At 42.7% G+C, this 17,879-nt stretch overlaps 1 protein-coding gene across 1 annotated transcript in view; it reads right to left on the bottom strand.

Annotated features, from left to right (window-relative positions):
* LOC124114616 (resistance to inhibitors of cholinesterase protein 3-like) overlaps positions 1 to 17,879 on the bottom strand; it is a 33,489-nt gene that overhangs the window by 6,430 nt on the left and 9,180 nt on the right. Inside the window, exons 3-5 of the mRNA XM_046475289.2 lie at positions 16,201 to 16,344; positions 15,070 to 15,268; positions 6,225 to 6,337 (exon numbers count right to left, since the gene is read on the bottom strand). Coding sequence (XP_046331245.1) covers positions 6,225 to 6,337; positions 15,070 to 15,268; positions 16,201 to 16,344 — 456 coding nt within the window. The remainder of the gene's footprint in view (positions 1 to 6,224; positions 6,338 to 15,069; positions 15,269 to 16,200; positions 16,345 to 17,879) is intronic.

The following is a 17,879-nucleotide window of genomic DNA, read 5'->3' as shown; positions in this document are numbered from 1 at the left end:
CAATACAGTTAACTTCAACTGAACTACCGTTATATTGCATTCCTTCACTTATGGATCCATGAGAACACTTCCTGTTCTGATGATGTCACTTCCAGTGGTCTGTATATCGACTCCATATCTTATAATATGATTCTATCCATTGACTACCACCTGTGCCACCACTATATAGTATAGTATAGTATAGTATAGTATAGTATAGTATAGTATAGTATAGTATAGTATAGTATAGTATAGTATAGTATAAAACAGCTTGAGTGAGTGAGTCAGTGAGTGAGTTGGGTTTAACGCCGCTTTTAACATTATTCCAGTTATATCACGGCGTGTCAGCTTAATGTGGGAGGAAAGCCCGAAGTGATGCAGGTCTCGGACGTTTACCACTTCGGTGAAACCCACGAGCACGGGCATGGTACTGACAAACCTAGAAACATAATCGGGGCGAACCGGGATTCGAACCCACGATCATAGGTTTCTGGCGTGCCCAAGGGACGCAACTCTGCACAGTGAATTGCGGCGCCTCAGACAACTGGGCCACCCTTGCCCCCTAAAACAGCTTGAATGATAAACAAGTAGAAACTAGTGAAAGTGTTGTGGGACTTCAACTGGCAGCTGGAAACCACTTTTGCAACTGAAAGTGCAAGTCTAGTGCATGTATCTCCTATACTCTAGCAGCTGTAGCCACAGCTAGCAGGAAGGCTGGCTTTCTAGATACCTGAAGAAGAGACGCTCATGCTAAAGATTCATATGGTTCCTCAATCAATGCAGACAATACAACAGATACTTTCCACTTCGGGAAGGCATGTAGAGTTCAGACATCTCCCAGTAAAAAGGATCTCATCAGTCTGTGAAGTGATTGTCTAAAGCTGATCTATATCCTTCTGTAGTGCCATGACGATATGTATTGTCCTGCCTAAGATGGAGCAAGAAGTCCAACACCATGGGTATAGTAACATTGTCATTTCCCAGTCTCCTTCTCCACCACTGACAGAACTTATCTCATCTACTGTCATAATTGGCAGATGAAGGAGGTCTCCAAGATTGCACCATCCCTTCTGATGTCAACTTGGATGAGCCTGAAGCTAAGCCTGCATCTGAGCCATGTTTCCATGCTTGAAGGTGAAGTCTGTGGAGGTGACATATGTCAGATCTGTGCTGACATAGAAGATCGGGGTACTCAGGTAGTTTTGAGTGGTTCCTCCATGAGTAGTGGAAACAACTTGGGATCATGATGCAATCTTTGTCATCCAACTTCCTCAGGAGTGACCATGTCCTCTGACGAGGTAAACATCCCTTTCCATCTCATGGATAATGCATCCACTTGTAGAGCTTGAGGATCTATACTGTTTGTTGTTGAGGCAAGTGTCAACTAAGTGTCAACAGACTGACAAAATGTTGAGTTTTCCTGGGATATGACAAGCCTCATCCTGCAGCTGATTGAGTCAGCCAAAGCAATTATAAGTGTTGTCTCGTAAATGGAACCTGCTTGTTACCTTGTCTGTGGATGAGTGCTACCACTGTTGTTTTGTCCATAACCACCAGGACCAAAGATAGTCTCAACCGATGCTTTCATGTCCTTAATGCATGGTAGATTACTTTCATCTCAAGACAAATCATGTGAAGCTTTTCATAAGACAGCCAGCCACCTCAATGTCAGCATAGCCGCCTGTTTAGAATTGATTAGCTGCTCAAAATCACAAAAGGAAATTGCTGAGGTGGATTGAGGCTTGCTATTATTTTGGGTCTCGGATGATGCAGGAGGAGATTTTCCCTTGGGATGTTATCACTTCTCTGACAATGTAGAAGCTATAGGGGCTGCAGTTGCATAAGTTTTCTTTGTCTCCTGCCTCTAGCCTTCTTCAAGGCATCAGATATCTTGTGAAACAATACTACAAAATGTTTCCCCTAGCAAACACAGGAAGGCTGGGCTGGTGCAAGAGTACTGGGCCATGGAAAACTATTTTTCAAACAACAGATTATGGAAAGCTGACAGTGAAGAGGACTAATGTGAAAATTGAAAGATGTTTATAGTGTGATGACAGCCAAAATACAGGATAATTGGCATGATGTAATAGAAGCAAGGCACTTGCAGGAAAAATGTGCTTCACTGGTGTATGAGTGGGTGAGTTGGTTGATATAACAGTGTGTCTACCTAATGTGGGAGGAAAGACGAAGGTGAGTCATTGGTGTAACCCACAAGCACAGGTATCACACTGACTAACCTAGAAACATAACCATGATAACCAGGGCAAATCTGGCATTAGAACACATGATAATAAGTTCAGGCATGTAACTCTGCACAGTGATTTACAGTATATTACTTATTATTAGGTGACTAGGGCATTTGTGCTCCCCTCAGGTCAATGTATCAAATGGATAGCTTTCGGTGTCAAGCCCTTTTTTACACTGTATTTTGATCACTGCGATTTTGTCAAGTTTGTCCATTTCTAAATGCCAGAGATCCCTGCTTATTATACTTATTTGTCAGTGAAAACATTTGCTCAAATGACTGGAGTTTTTGTGGATATACCTCTTTCACATTATGTAATATCCCCAACAACAGATTTCACTATTACACAATTACTTCTCTTCCATGTGAGGCTCAGAACCTATCAATCAACCCGCATACTTCCACATAAAATATACATATATCTTCATATGGATAATGTCATTTAGTTTTAGTTTTTACAAACCAAATCCAGGTCTTCAGAGGTAATTAATCATTTTTTTTCAAATGTGCATATTCATTCATCCGGAACTGCATAGGCCAAATGTCAAACAAATTCAAATATGGCAAACAGAAATATATCTGAACAACCATAGGAATATGAGGAGGAAGGCATCTTATGTTTCATGACTTACTTCTTTCAAAACAAACTGACACCCAAACATGTAAAAATGTCCCTGGCTCTAGATTGGAGCCATCAATGACGTCATTCCATAGTGGGTGCCAAAGTGTACCTGGGTATGGTCAAGAGAAACTCTACCCCACCAGGATTTAATCCCACGTAGTGGGTGCCCATGTGTACTTAGGTATGATCAGGAGCAACTCTACCCCACTCTACCCCACCAGGATGTAATCCCACGTAGTGGGTGCCCATGTGTACTTAGGTATGATCAGGAGCAACTCTACCCCACTCTACCCCACCAGGATTTAATCCCACGTAGTGGGTGCCCATGTGTACTTAGGTATGATCAGGAGCAACTCTACCCCACTCTACCCTACCAGGATGTAATCCCACGTAGTGGGTGCCCACTACCTGGGTATGGTCAGGAGCAACTCTACCCTACTCTACCCTACCAGGATGTAGTACCACGTAGTAGGTGCCCATTACCTGGGTATGGTCAGGAGCAACTCTACCCCACTCTACCCTACCAGGATGTAGTACCACGTAGTGGGTGCCCACTACCTGGGTATGGTCAGGAGCAACTCTACCCCACTCTACCCTACCAGGATGTAGTACCACGTAGTAGGTGCCCATTACCTGGGTATGGTCAGGAGCAACTCTACCCCACTCTACCCTATGAGGATGTAGTACCACGTAGTGGGTGCCCATGTGTACCTGGGTATGGTCAGGAGCAACTCTACCCAACGACGATGTAGTACCACGTAGTGGGTGCCCATGTGTACCTGGGTATGGTCAGGAGCAACTCTACCCCACTCTACCCTACGAGGATGTAGTACCGCGTAGTGGGTACCCATGTGTAACTGGGTATGGTCAGGAGCAACTCTACCCCATGAGGATGTAGTCCCACGTAGTGGGTGCCCATGTGTACCTGGGTATGGTCAGGAGCAACTCTACCCCACTCTACCCTACCAGGATGAGGCCCTGTAGTGGGTGCCCATGTGTCAGGAGCAACTCTACCCCACTCTACCCCACCAGGATGTAGTCCCACGTAGTGGGTGCCCATGTGTACCTGGGTATGGTCAGGAGCAACTCTAACCCACTCTACCCTACCAGGATGTAGTCCCACGTAGTGGGTGCCCATGTGTACCTGGGTATGGTCAGGAGCAACTCTACCCCACTCTACCCTACGAGGATGTAGTACCACATAGTGGGTACACATGTGTACCTGGGTATGGTCAGGAGCAACTCTACCCCATCAGGATGTAGTCCCACGTAGTGGGTGCCCATGTGTACCTGGGTATGGTCAGGAGCAACTCTACCCCACTCTACCCTACCAGGATGTAGTACCACGTAGTGGGTGCCCATGTGTACCTGGGTATGGTCAGGGGCAACTCTACCCCACTCTACCCTACCAGGATGTAGTACCGTGTAGTGGGTGCCCATGTGTACCTGGGTATGGTCAGGAGCAACTCTACCCCACTCTACCCTACGAGGATGTAGTACCACATTGTGGGTACACATGTGTACCTGGGTATGGTCAGGAGCAACTCTACCCCATCAGGATGTAGTCCCACGTAGTGGGTGCCCATGTGTACCTGGGTATGGTCAGGAGCAACTCTACCCCACTCTACACCGCCAGGATGAGTCCCCTGTAGTGGGTGCCCATGTGTCAGGAGCAACTCTACCCAACTCTACCCTGCCAGGATGTAATCCCACGTAGTGGGTTCCCATGTGTACCGGGGTATGGTCAGGAGCAACTCTACCCCGCTAGGATGAGTCCCATGTAGTGGGTGCCCATGTGTACCTGGGTATGGTCAGGAGCAACTCTACCCCACTCTACCCCGCCAGGATGTAATCCCACGTAGTGGGTTCCCATGTGTACCGGGGTATGGTCAGGAGCAACTCTACCCCACTCTACCCTACCAGGATGTAGTACCACGTAGTAGTCGCCCATGTGTACCTGGGTATGGTCAGGAGCAACTCTACCCTACCAGGATGTAGTACCACGTAGTAGTTGCCCATGTGTACCTGGGTATGGTCAGGAGCAACTCTACCCCACTCTACCCTACCAGGATGAGTCCCATGTAGCGGATGGACATGTGTACCTGGGTACATCTTCCCGAGGCAAGAGAGTTAACTGACTTTAAAAGACCAGTTTCAAACCTTGCCGAACTAGGCTGGAATTACTGGGCTCGATCGTAGCTCCACCAGTGGCTATTACCAGCTATGTCCCTTCTAAGCCTTTTCTATGGACCAATCAGATTCCACCTCTCTTATCACTTGCGTTTGCTTCACACAAAATGGTGGCACCCACTCAGGACGTATGATCGATAATCAAGATCTATATTGTTATAAAACGGGCCTTACATCACGAAATGCATCAAATCACGCGAGCACCTTGATTAAAAACATGAAAAGATTTGGAAAATATCTGCTGACAACAATTGCGATTTTGATTGGACTATGCATAGACTCGTTAGTCCAGCCAAAATGTAACTCCATAATACCAGCCTAGTTCGGCAAGGGTGGAAACTGGACTTTTATAGTCAGTAAACTCTCTTGCCTCGGGAAGATGACCTGGGTATGGTCAGGAGCAACTCTACCCCACTCTACCCTACGAGGATGTAGTACCACGTAGTAGGTGCCCACTACCTGGGTATGGTCAGGAGCAACTCTACCCCACACTACCCTATGAGGATGTAGTACCACGTAGTGGGTGCCCATGTGTACCTGGGTATGGTCAGGAGCAACTCTACCCAATGAGGATGTAGTACCACGTAGTGGGTGCCCATGTGTACCTGGGTATGGTCAGAACAACTCTACCCTACCAGGATGTAGACCCACGTAGTGGGTGCCAATGTGTACCTTGGTATTGTCTGGAGCAACTCTACCCCACTCTACCCTACCAAGATGTAGTCCCACGTAGTGGGTGCCAATGTGTACCTTGGTATGGTCAGGAGCAACTCTACCCCAACAGGATGTAGACCCATGTAGTGGGTGCCCATGTGCACCTTGGTATGGTCAGGAGGAACTCCACCCCACCTGGATGTAGTCCCCTGTAGTAGGTGCCCATGTGTATCTTGGTATGGTCTGGAGCAACTCTACCCTACCAGGATGTAGTCCCACGTAGTAGGTGCCCCTGTTTACCTTGGTATGGTCAGGAGCATCTCTACCCCACTCTCGCCCACCTGAATGTAGTACCCAGTAGTTGGTGCCCATGTGTACCTGGGTATGGTCTAGAGCAACTCTACCCAACTCTACCCTACCAGGATGTAGTCCCACGTAGTGGGTGCCCATGTGTACCTGGGTATGGTCTTGAGCAACTCTACCCCACTCTACCCCACCAGGATGTAGTCCCACGTAGTGGGTGCCTGTGTCTACCTGGGTATGGTCCACCACTTTGTTCTGTACCAGCTGCATGGCTTTAAGGATTTGTGTCATCTGTGTCTCTGTCTCCTCTAGCCGTCTCTGTAACTCCTTCATCTCTGCTTCACCTGGTGATATAATGCCATGTTTCAGTTAGCAGCACAATACAAGTCAATTTACAAGAATGTAGCATCTGCAAATCATCAAACCCAGCCAGAATGAAAGTGTTTTCCCTAAAGAACCAAGGGCCCATTCACAATAATTAGTTCAGTATATGATACACTATTCTGATGTAAATATTTAGAAATGTATTTGATTTTGTTATACAAACACCCAAAGAGCTTAATGTTTGCTGACAAACCAATAATCAATACAAGGCAAATTGCCTTAGACGAGGCATGCATCTATTAATCATTAGAACCTTAGAGGAAGCTATCCTATTTGCATGAAAAACATGAGAACGCTTTCTAATTGTTGCCATTATCTCCACACACAGATCTAGCTGGTGGTATGGCACAGTCCAGAAATATGCTGCGCATATCACTGCGTAGGTAATACATTCAATTAAATAAACACTGACAGTTCATTCAATTTCTTCTTACATCAGTGATTATTGGCCGAAGAACAAATAAAAAATTGTATGCCTGTGTCACACAGAAAGTGAGATGTTCTGACTCATCTCGCCTGCCACTCTCCAGGGTTTACATGAACAGTATCCAAGTTTGGGGGGATAACACAGGAATGGTACCTGGTGGTATAATATGGAAGAAGTCTTCGGACCACCAAAGGCCCCAAAACATACCTCCATGATGGAAGCGACATAGCAGTCATAATAGCAACTCCACCTCGTCTTCAGATCACACTACAGAAAAAAATAGTTGGACTGGTGATATGGTTCTTGGCTATAAAGTCCCAACAGATGAACCACACCATGACAAGACAGTTCAAACTTGACCTTGTTAATGTGGAGGCTGTGTAGCTGACCTAGACATGCAGCTGTAGCAAGGGCTATCAAAAATAGTATTTCATGGTCCGACACTCGAGGGACACCGACGTCATGTGTAAGTTGCCTGGCAAAGGTGACGTAGTAGGATGTTAACTCTTTCAACACCAGTCAACCAGAAGTGTTTACTGCTGGGACACCGAGTTCCCAGAGACTCTTGTGTGATAGATGAAGCCAACATTTATCAAAGAAAATATCTGCTTGTAAAATATATTTGCTACTACATGTTATACACCATTTGAAAGGTCTGATCCTATGGTTTATAAATATGAAAGTTATGTTTTTCACATTATTTAAAATAATGCAAATTAAGTTTGTTGTAAATAAAAAATGTAAGCTAACACCTTGTTAACATCCAGATTAAGGACCAAGGAAGCGAAAACTTGTCGATTTTCGGCAAATATAAGATTTCATAAAATCCACTTACCTATTTCTATTTTATTTTCATTGTTTACGTAATTGGAAAATCATTTTAAAAAGAATTATAAATAGTTTCTGTCATCACCCATTTCCCGATAACAGCGGCTGTTCGCTCAGTAACATGAAGAAATACCCCTGTTTTCGAGGCTTCGTAGGAATAACACGTTTGTCGAAGAATGGCATATGACACATTGCTGGAAAGCTTATTCCTTCATCTAAATGCTCGTATTATCGCCTGTTTTTTCCCCGTAGTTATAACAAGCGATTTAATAGGATTAAAATTGGTTTCTAATGACGCTTTTTGCCGAAATCTGCTACAAGTTTCGTGATTGGATAATTTTGAGCACGTGACCTAAGGCAGCCAATCAAATTACAGCTGTGATACCAAGCTCGTGTTTCATAAATTTCAGAAGTTGGCGAAAGATTTTTGTTAAATCGTGTTATTCTGAACGTTCTAAGCAGGAAATCACAATATATTAAAAATATTGAACTCCGTGAATGTATTGCACTAGGTTACGAGCTGTGACAAAGAATTTTCATGCATATATTTTTGCATTAAACATCGTGTCCGAGCCGAGAATTCAAGGCGACGAAAGCCGAGATGTCATTTGACTTACATTACATGCGAAATAATAACTTAGATGTAAGTTTGATTACTTTTAGATATATTTTTGTTGATTTTATTTATTACTTTGTATACGTCTTTATTTTGCTCTTTGACATGTTCGATGTTGACCCGTTGTCGAAATGTGTGTCCGAGAATTTTATTTTCAATAACATCGCGGGAAATAGTGAATAATTTTTTAATTTATCGATAAAAAATGATAAATTGAAATAGAATATGTATTTTAGACATTGTGAAATGTGTTAGATTTAATAAATGAATGATATTACAGGTAGGTCCATAAAACAATATACTGTTTTGACGTGACTACGGCTTGGCCGGTAAACCGGCCTACGGTGTCTGGGGACTCGATGCTTCTTGGCCGGAAAACCAGCCTACGGTGTTGAAAGAGTTAATGTCCCAAGCTGGTGGACAAAACTTCTGTTTCACAAGATATGAAAGTTCCAACTTATGTTAAATAAGCTGGAGCTTTCATATCTTGTGAAACTTCCATATTTCAAGGGACAGCTAAAACTTAGATGATGGCGGCGGGATAAGTAGCAATAGATAGTTTCTCCAATCAGATGGTGGGTTGGATGCAAGTACACAAGGAAGCCGGGTTAGGAACTGCGGAGTAGCCTCTATAGGAGACTTAACATGACGCCAACAAAAAGCCTCAAATGACACCACTTGTTATCATAGAGGCCTCTAGTGATGGGAAAATGTGCCTTGAACAACACTTGCACATCCTGTCTGGAGTAACCAGACCAGAGGAGTGAGTGAGTGAGTGAGTTTGGTTTTACGCCGCTTTTAGCAATATTCCAGCAATATCACGGCGGGGGTCATCAGAAATGGGCTTCACACATTGTATCCATGTCGGGAATCGAACCCGGGTCTTCGGCGTGACGAGCAAACGCTTTAACCACTAGGCTACCCGACCGCCACCCGGACCAGAGGAAGGAGGTCGTCTGATCGACAAAGTGCGCTCCAAACCTATGGAGAGATAATTAGTCGGCATGAGTTCTGTCTCTGGGATCATCCACCGCCGGAGAAACCGATCAAACTAGCAGGTGATTGTCATCATGTCTGAGGTAGGGCTGAAGAAAGATTTGAAGTGGTCGCAACCCCGGAGCGTCAAGTCCTGTGTCATTGTTTAGAGGCCTAGGAGAACATGCCAATCTTTTAGGCATTGTGGGCCCACTAATGCAGGAGGTATCACTGCCTGGATCTTGTGTCACAGTTCTGTGGAGACAAGTTCATCATAATCATGATGCATTTGAATATTCTCTCGGTTAAACTTCTAACTGCCATTAACAATGGCATTATTGAACAGGACCAGGTGCGGTGCCTTATTTGTTATGGGTTTGAGAAGTTTGGGGGCATGGGCCATGGGGATGAGTAATCATTGGAAAGATGCAATCAAACTTTTAAAAGAAACTATATCTTTGTCTACACATGAAATACATCAATAATTATGAACATATTTTTTTTTTTTCATATTTTTTAAATATTCCTAACTGTAAAATATTACGCTAAACATGTTTATCATGTTTATGTTATTCGGCGACAATATCAAAACAAGGAGACATGTCTTGTCCTAGAGTGCATGCTCTCCTTACCTGCAGCCGCTAGGATAAGAGGGGCAGTGTAGTAGTTCAGCTCTATCTGACCTATTTCCCTATACCACAATTTGCTGCGGTTCAACGTTGACCCATTTCCGTGAGATGGGTGTGTCGGTCTAGAGGGACGTAGACATGCCTACAGCATGTCGCTACGCGGGAAACGTTGACCCATTTCCGTGAGGTGGGTGTGTCGGTCAAGAGAGACGTAGACATGCCTACAGCATGTCGCTACGCGGGAAACGTTGACCCATTTCCGTGAGGTGGGTGTGTCGGTCAAGAGGGACGTATACATGCCTACAGCATATCGCTACGCGGGAAACGTTGACCCATTTCCGTGAGGTGGGTGTGTCGGTCAAGAGAGACGTAGACATGCATACAGCATATCACTACGCGGGAAACGTTGACCCATTTGGAAGTAGTGAGATATTAGCACTTCTGGACAGTGTTAATAATTGATGAGTAAGGCTACAGGAGTAAACATATTACCATTAGGAAGGTAACTCTCATAGAGAAGAATGGTTCATGGATAAAAATAACAAACGCACTCACAACGGCGTGGTTTTCAATTGTAACAACATCTGCATGTCAATCTCTATGTGCAGATCAACCTCATTTAAAATAATATTACAACATTGTAGCTATTACTTTGAAAAAATTAATTATGAAAATCTTTTAATAATTTTACCACTGTAGATATATCAATGTCAACAGTATCATGTATACCACTATGATTGTGTCATCCTAATACCACATGTTCCTTGAAAACAATAACAAATGTTTCAGGAAGCCATTGTTGTGAACTGAAAAGATATTACTAGTTTTGTTTTCAATATATGTTCGTTTTCTACTTTTATATTACACAAATATTTAAACTGTAATTTGCTATATTCTCATTCCTGATTCTGAAGGTACCACATGCAAATTACAATTTGTTTATCTTCTGGTTACACATGTGCGTTTTATGACAGTATAGGAACTTGCATCAATAGGTAGCTATGCTACAAAATATCTTTGCGCCGTGTTGATCCTCTGTTATCTTGTTTCAAGCAATAGATTACAAAACATTGTATCTGACGATTTGTGGCATCTCAACCAGTCAAATTCTAGCAACCATGACTCCTTAAAATACACAGGATGGAACATTCACAACTTTTGATTTTTTTTCTTGGTATTAGTAAAATCTAAATATTTTATACATTTGTATACTTATCCTGCATTACTCCTTAATGCATTTACTGCTGTTTTTTTTACAGAAAGACAAAGCTCTGAGATTTTCAGCTGCAGAAGAAGTTGTTCCAACCAGTGGTGTAGCAGAACACTCACACAGCTGCCACGTGACCCAGAAGTTATGACATCACATAAGAGCACATTACTGATAAATTCTATGATCAAAACGAAAATATTATCAAAATATTTGTATTACTGTATGCAGATGATGCAGTTTTATTGGCCACAAATGCTTTTGATCTAAACAATATGTTAGACTCATTTCATAGCTATTGTATACATTGGAGGCTTAAGATTAATACTACCAAATCTAAAATATTAATATTTGGTGGATCAGAAAATGATTATAAACATAATTTCAAAATTGGTCATGATGTTTTTGGAAAAGTTCATTCCTATAACTACCTTGCTGTTACCTTTCAAAAATTCAATTTAACAAAGAAACAGTTACTAGAACAGCCAACGAAGCTATGTACTATGTTTTATGCCAAGGATGGAAGTTAAATTCATCTCTTGAATATCAACTGCAGCTTTTTGACAGTATGGTTATACCAGTTCTTCTCTATGGATGGGAGGTATGGGCATTTGAAAACATCTCAACTATTGGTGTCTATTTGCATTTTCTAAAATATCTTTTATCATTGTACAGCGTACAGCAATGGTCTTGGGTGAAGAAATAAAGTTGTTTCAAAACCCCACTCTTGCTTTATGTATGGACCATCGTCGCTGTCAGGTGACCTTGATGAAAAGTCACCTTCCTCACATCACTGCCTGTCGCCTGAGCTTAAAAAACCTACTTTTGAGGTTTCTGAAGCTAAAGTGGGGAGGCAAGTCTGCGACAGTGGATCCTTAAACGTAGAAATGCAGGATAAGTATACAAATGTAAAAAAATATTTAGATTTTACTATATCCTTTAAGTATCCTGCAGTACTGCTTTATGCATCTGTATCGGACGGTGTGGAGGCAGGTAAACCTTCAGAAGTACAGAATCCTCAATAATTCACACCCTGAAACAACGACACATAATCAATAATGAACGCGTCCACCACCCAAGCCTGCGGATCCGGTAACAGGGACATATACTGAACAACAAAAGTTCCGGTGACATTGAATAAGTTTTAAAACAAAGTTATGTTATGTTATAAATTTGCAACAGATAAAAGACCCCTGTAAGTGTTCAAATGGTTTAATTTGCCATACTGACTTCAGAAAATGCGTGGTTTCATGAACATGCCAAAATGTCAATTTACAAATCAATAGCATGTGTGTCCACCTCTGGTTGCGATGCAAGCAACACATCTTCGTCTTATAGAATGGACCAGGCGTCGCACAAAGTCCTGTGGGATATCTGTCCATATCTGCTGGAGCATGTTTCGAAGTTGCTTGAGTGACTGCGGAACTTGTGGTTGCGTCGAAGGCGCCGATCCATCTCATCCCATCCATCTCATCAGGGGAGCAAGCCGGCCAGGGGATGACATTCACGTTGTTTTGTTGAAGGGAATCCTGAACCAGTCGAGCAATATGAGGCCGGGCGTTGTCATGTTGAAAGGTAATGCCTGGGCCATGACGACGCAAAAACAGTAGAACAACAGGGCCGATGATCTTGTCACGGTAGCGCAGTCCATTGAGATTTCCCTCTACCACTAACAAATGGGTCCTCTGTCTTGCTGTAATCCCACCTCATACCATAATGCTGCCACCCCCAAAACGATCTTCTTCCATGACACAATGATTGACGTAACGTTCACCTCGACGTCGGTACACTCAAATCCGTCCATCGCTGTGGCCGAGGTGAAAACGAGACTCGTCAGTGAATAGAACTTGTCCTAACTGCATGGCCGTCCAGCGTAGACAATGTCTGTACCACTGTAGACGTGCTTGGCGGTGGTTTCCTGTCAAAATGAAACATCTGGCAGGTCTTCTGGCGACAATCCCTGCACGTCTGAGGCAATGACGTACAGTTTGTGAAGATATTCGTCGAAGGCCAGGGATGCTTCTTGCTGTCACTGTTGCTTGCTGGAATCGATTTCGTAGGTGTGTTGTTCGAATCCAGTTGTCCTGTCGATTATTGGTTACGCTTGGCCTGCCACTCCGAGGATGGACGTTAAATTGTCTTGCAACATCTTGTTGACTCGATCCTGCTTCAAGCATACCAATGGCTCGCAGACGCTCATTTTCGGACAGGCATGGCATTTCGTAATGTTGAATAATTGCGTAATTTTGTTGTTTTTCTGAGTGGTTGTTGTCAGCACGATGCTAAACAATGCATATGGAACCCCGTTAATGCACATGTTTTTATACCCATTTTTCGCCTCGTTGATTATCCATCCCAGTTGATATAGTAGCCGTCTGGTTAATTCCCGGAGGTGTACTAACGTTGGCGTGTGTTGACGACACAGGAGACAGTTGTCTATGTACGACTCGAACCAAATGTTCTTCAGGTGTAGATACGCAGTTATTGGCCTCATTACTCGTGTAAATAGCCACGGGGCTACTGAAATGCCAAATGGGAGCACTGCCCATTGAACTTGAACCTGAGGAGGCTGCGGTCTGAGGGATGGATGAGTATATGCAGGTAGGCATCCTGCAAGTAGAGACTGATCAATGATCGAACGCATTGATGCTTGTTCTGAGCAGTCTCAACGTGGTGAGGCAAAAGTAATGTGGACACTTCAGATAATGTTCATTGAACATGGAGAAATTGTGGACCATTCTCATCTTGTCTTAGTCCTTCATGGGTACCAGACAGATGTGAGGATAAAAACCTGGTGTTAAGTCTGGGGTGTGAACCATCTGTAAAGCTCTTATCACCAACAGTATGTCTATGTTGGGTTTTAATAGCAGATGATGATTTCTTGGATATTTCCAAGGTGGCGGAGCTGTGGTCAACGGTGGGGTTACCTCTACGTATAGCTGGTAACCGTGACGTAGTACGATGAGTAAGTAATAGTCCTTGAGAGTTTGCCTCTGCGACGCCCTTTCCCACGAAGGTCTGTTAATAAATCAAGCCTGGACAAGACAATCCAGTGATTGACATCATCAGCATCAATCTAAGCAACTGGTATACAATGACATGCATCAACCAAGACAGCGAGTCTGACCATGAGAGACGCTAATGTGGTCATCTTGAAGCACAGAGGGTGCTCCAGATAATCTCTGCTGAAGAATCATTATTATTTTGTTTCAAACTTCTTGGGACCAGAAACATGAGCGAAATGAACCTTGACATTACTGGCATTGACAGCACCTTTAGCGCCTGCTTCTCTATGAGAACATCAATATTTGATTAAAGTAGGGCCATTTCCTCTAAGTCCCTCCCCTCGATGAATGGTAATGTTATTAATGGAGGTGCAGGCTGTACCCAAGACACAGCGTGTTGGTAACATAGGGTTCTCCAAGAAGAGGCCAGTTCTGGGGAAGGCTGGCCATGCTTCATATAAGATTCCTGCACATGGCTGAAAAGGTTTACCTTCCCACAAAAGGTGAGGGATCTCTGTTGGGATTATGTTTCTGTTCAATAGCAAGAGATTGCACTATTATGTGTTATGCATTATAAGTTAAAAGAAATAACAGCTTAGGTATCCATAGGACTAATACAGTTTAGTAGAAATGACTAACATTAATAAGTTTTGCGAATGTGTATCATCATGGGGACTGATAAACAAAGAGTTTCCAGCGCTGTAGGGGTTCTCCAAAAAATGGTAAAGAGTTTTCAACATTTCAAAACAGTTATGGTTCAGCGATATAACAAGACTGTCAATATACTCATTGACTTACAGGTTGTTCTCTAGATACGATGATGACAAGATAAGTTATGTTGAAAAGTAGATTTTACAGAATTTGTAAATGCTTCAGTAAAAATCCTTGAAGCTATGTGTCAGATTGCTAAAAGGTCTATGGGCAGTGTTTATTAAAAACATTTTCTCAACATATTCATGCGACAGTATGCTTGTGTTTTACAGAAATGAAAGATTATAATCTTACTGATGCTTTTATCATCTGCCTTCAGCAACAGATTTTCAAGCTCCTTCTTCTTGTCCTTGCTTATTAGGTTGTTGAAATCTTGTGCTTTGAGTGGGTCTAGCGGTGTTGATGACAAGGGATTGTTGTAGACAGCCTGATTGTCAGTCTGGCAGCCCCAGCTGCCACCAGATTCCAACTCTTTATCTTTCTTTCCAAACACCTGAAAATACACCTTACTTAGAGAACATGATCATTTCTAGAAGTGTATGCATACAACCACCATGGTGATAAAGTTGAACATACACAAGATGTATGCAACATGTAACAAATGTTGCAACAATAAATGGTACTAGTCTGTAGGAGTGTAACAATACATTGCAGCATTCCAATATGAAGTGTCAAAATTTGTTTTGCCAAGTTGAACCTAGAATGTTTCTGTTACTTCCACTCTGTCAGTGTGGTGCTACCTGCGATGAACACCAGAAGGGTTAGTGCTCTGTACTAGTAGTGGGATGATACACCGATGCATCATGATTTTTCACTTTAATACGATCACAATCACACACTAAGTAAAAGTATCGAGTCTTACCTTAAATGTATTCTTTAATAAATGTTACACCAAACACTAATTACTTGTGAAAATGAGTAGTGGAAATGTATATATATTCATCCGATGTGCAATACTTGACACTGCCAACTGTAAATCATTAGTGTGCCAGTTATTTGGCCATCCAGTCTTTTCAAAACATGGCTTCTGCACCACAGATAACATGCAAGAATAGTGGTATGTATTGGATTGTGAGCAAGGTTTCGTGATATACATGTAAGCAGTACAGGCATCTGGTGGGAAGCAAGCATGCCAAGTTTCAGCATCATTGGTCCAGGGATTTCTGAAATGTTCACAGATCTTGCAGAGGAATCCCATTATGAAGTGCTAACACTTGACTTGATCAAGACTTTCAGATATAAATAATTACGAACTCTTTTTGTTGTCTTCTGCAACGTAGATATGTTCTTCAATATAGGCTTTTAACCTGGCTTCTATAAACAATTTCTGGCTTCACATTCTTCAAATACATCTTCTAACAGCAAGTATGATCTACTTCCATAACTAATGTCACAACATTTGACAACTGTGACAACACTGGTTACCTTAACTAAGGTATAGACGAGATAAAGGACAATGCCCACGGCATACATGGGCAGGACAATACCCATCATGCCCCGCCCAGCTCCATGCTGAGTTTGCTGTCGCTGCATCTCTGCTGCTGCTCGCATGCCAGGGTGGGGACCGGGCTGAAAACACACAAATCAAGGACATTTGCCCTTACAACTCTCAACAATGCATATGGAGTTATAATAGTATGCTTAACAAACTTTCATCAAAAATAGCATTTATGTACAGCTTCAAATGTGAACAATGATCAGACACTTATGAAAATTAGCTGTCAGATTTTAAAAACCAAACACTGACAGACTTGCCAATAAGATGCAAAATAATATGGAATGGATTCATGAAGCATAAACTCTTATTGCAAAGACCATAGATAAGACTCATGGCATTAAGGGATAAGTTCCCCCAGATGAAGACCATCATCCACATATCATTAAGAGATCTAGCTGTGAGCAAGTGTTTGAAAGCTGCAGGATTAATGATGCAGTTATGATATTCTCAAACATTTTCCAGTCTGCTGAAACTATGAGCATGAGTATAGTGCTGACAATTCCAGACATAATGATACTATCTGGGTGAAATGGGAATCGACCTCCAGATAATAAGTGTTTTTACATGGCTAAGGAAGGATACGACGGCACAGCAAGACACCATGCCTGCGATGTGGGGATGGACGGATGGGCATATAACGTGTGCGATAGGATAAGTATATAAATATACAATTTATCATAAAATTTTCAATTTTTTTAACTTATCCTATCTCCAACAATGCATTTTATCCACGGTTGGATGGTGGGGTGCAACTCCCTAGTCTATAAATCACAACTGTAGAAAATTTACGAGGAAGCTGGAACAGTGACTGCGAGACGAGTGAGCGTTATAAACCAACTTCGAGTTGGCCAGTAGGGCGTGACCAAAAGCAGTGTGAGGAGATTGGTTGCTCTTATCTTCTGTAGAACCCGATGTAGAATGCCTGAGGGGGGAAAGGCGTAAGCATGTAGACCTTCCCATGGGATTGCTAACGCATTGTGGTCCCAGACAAGAGGGTCAGGGATTGGAGATATGAACCGGGATAGCTGAGTATTGAAGCAGGTTGCAAAGTGGTCGACTTCGCGGCACGGAAATAACTGGCAAATCCACAGAAGAATCATGGGATGTAGTTGTATCTTGATGCTAGTGTGGTGTGTAAACTTCCGGTCCACATACCGCGGACGGCGATAGTATTTTATAGAAACATATGGAAAGTTCTGAAATGTTCTAGTGCTGCTAGACTGGTGAGGGAAACTTCTAGTAGCTTGTTAGGGTGTATACATAGTGGGACAAGAGCGTGATTACGTATCTCTCATGTATTTCATAACTTTGGAACCAGCTTTCATGTGAGGATCGCTCATCATCCCTGATTCCCTGCCTAGCCCCTCTATGAAGCTTGACCACTGTAGCTTCTGGGTGAATATATATCGTTATCACTGACTTTAGCTATCACCACTATATTTATGTATTTGATACAGAAAACTGCAATCATATTATGTATTGCCATTGAATGTTGTACTACCACTCTATTGTGTATTGCCATTGTAATTGCTGTGAAGTGATTTGTATTGATTCGTAAACCGAGTTAATTTTGGAAATACATTTGTTGTTTGGATACCACTTGTTG

The sequence above is a fragment of the Haliotis rufescens genome, unplaced genomic scaffold, assembly GCF_023055435.1.
Source record: "Haliotis rufescens isolate VD_foot unplaced genomic scaffold, xgHalRufe1.0.p SCAF_6, whole genome shotgun sequence".
Taxonomy (NCBI): Eukaryota; Metazoa; Mollusca; class Gastropoda; order Lepetellida; family Haliotidae; genus Haliotis; species Haliotis rufescens.
Note: the sequence above shows the minus strand (reverse complement) of the source record. Positions and strands in the feature narration are given on the sequence as shown.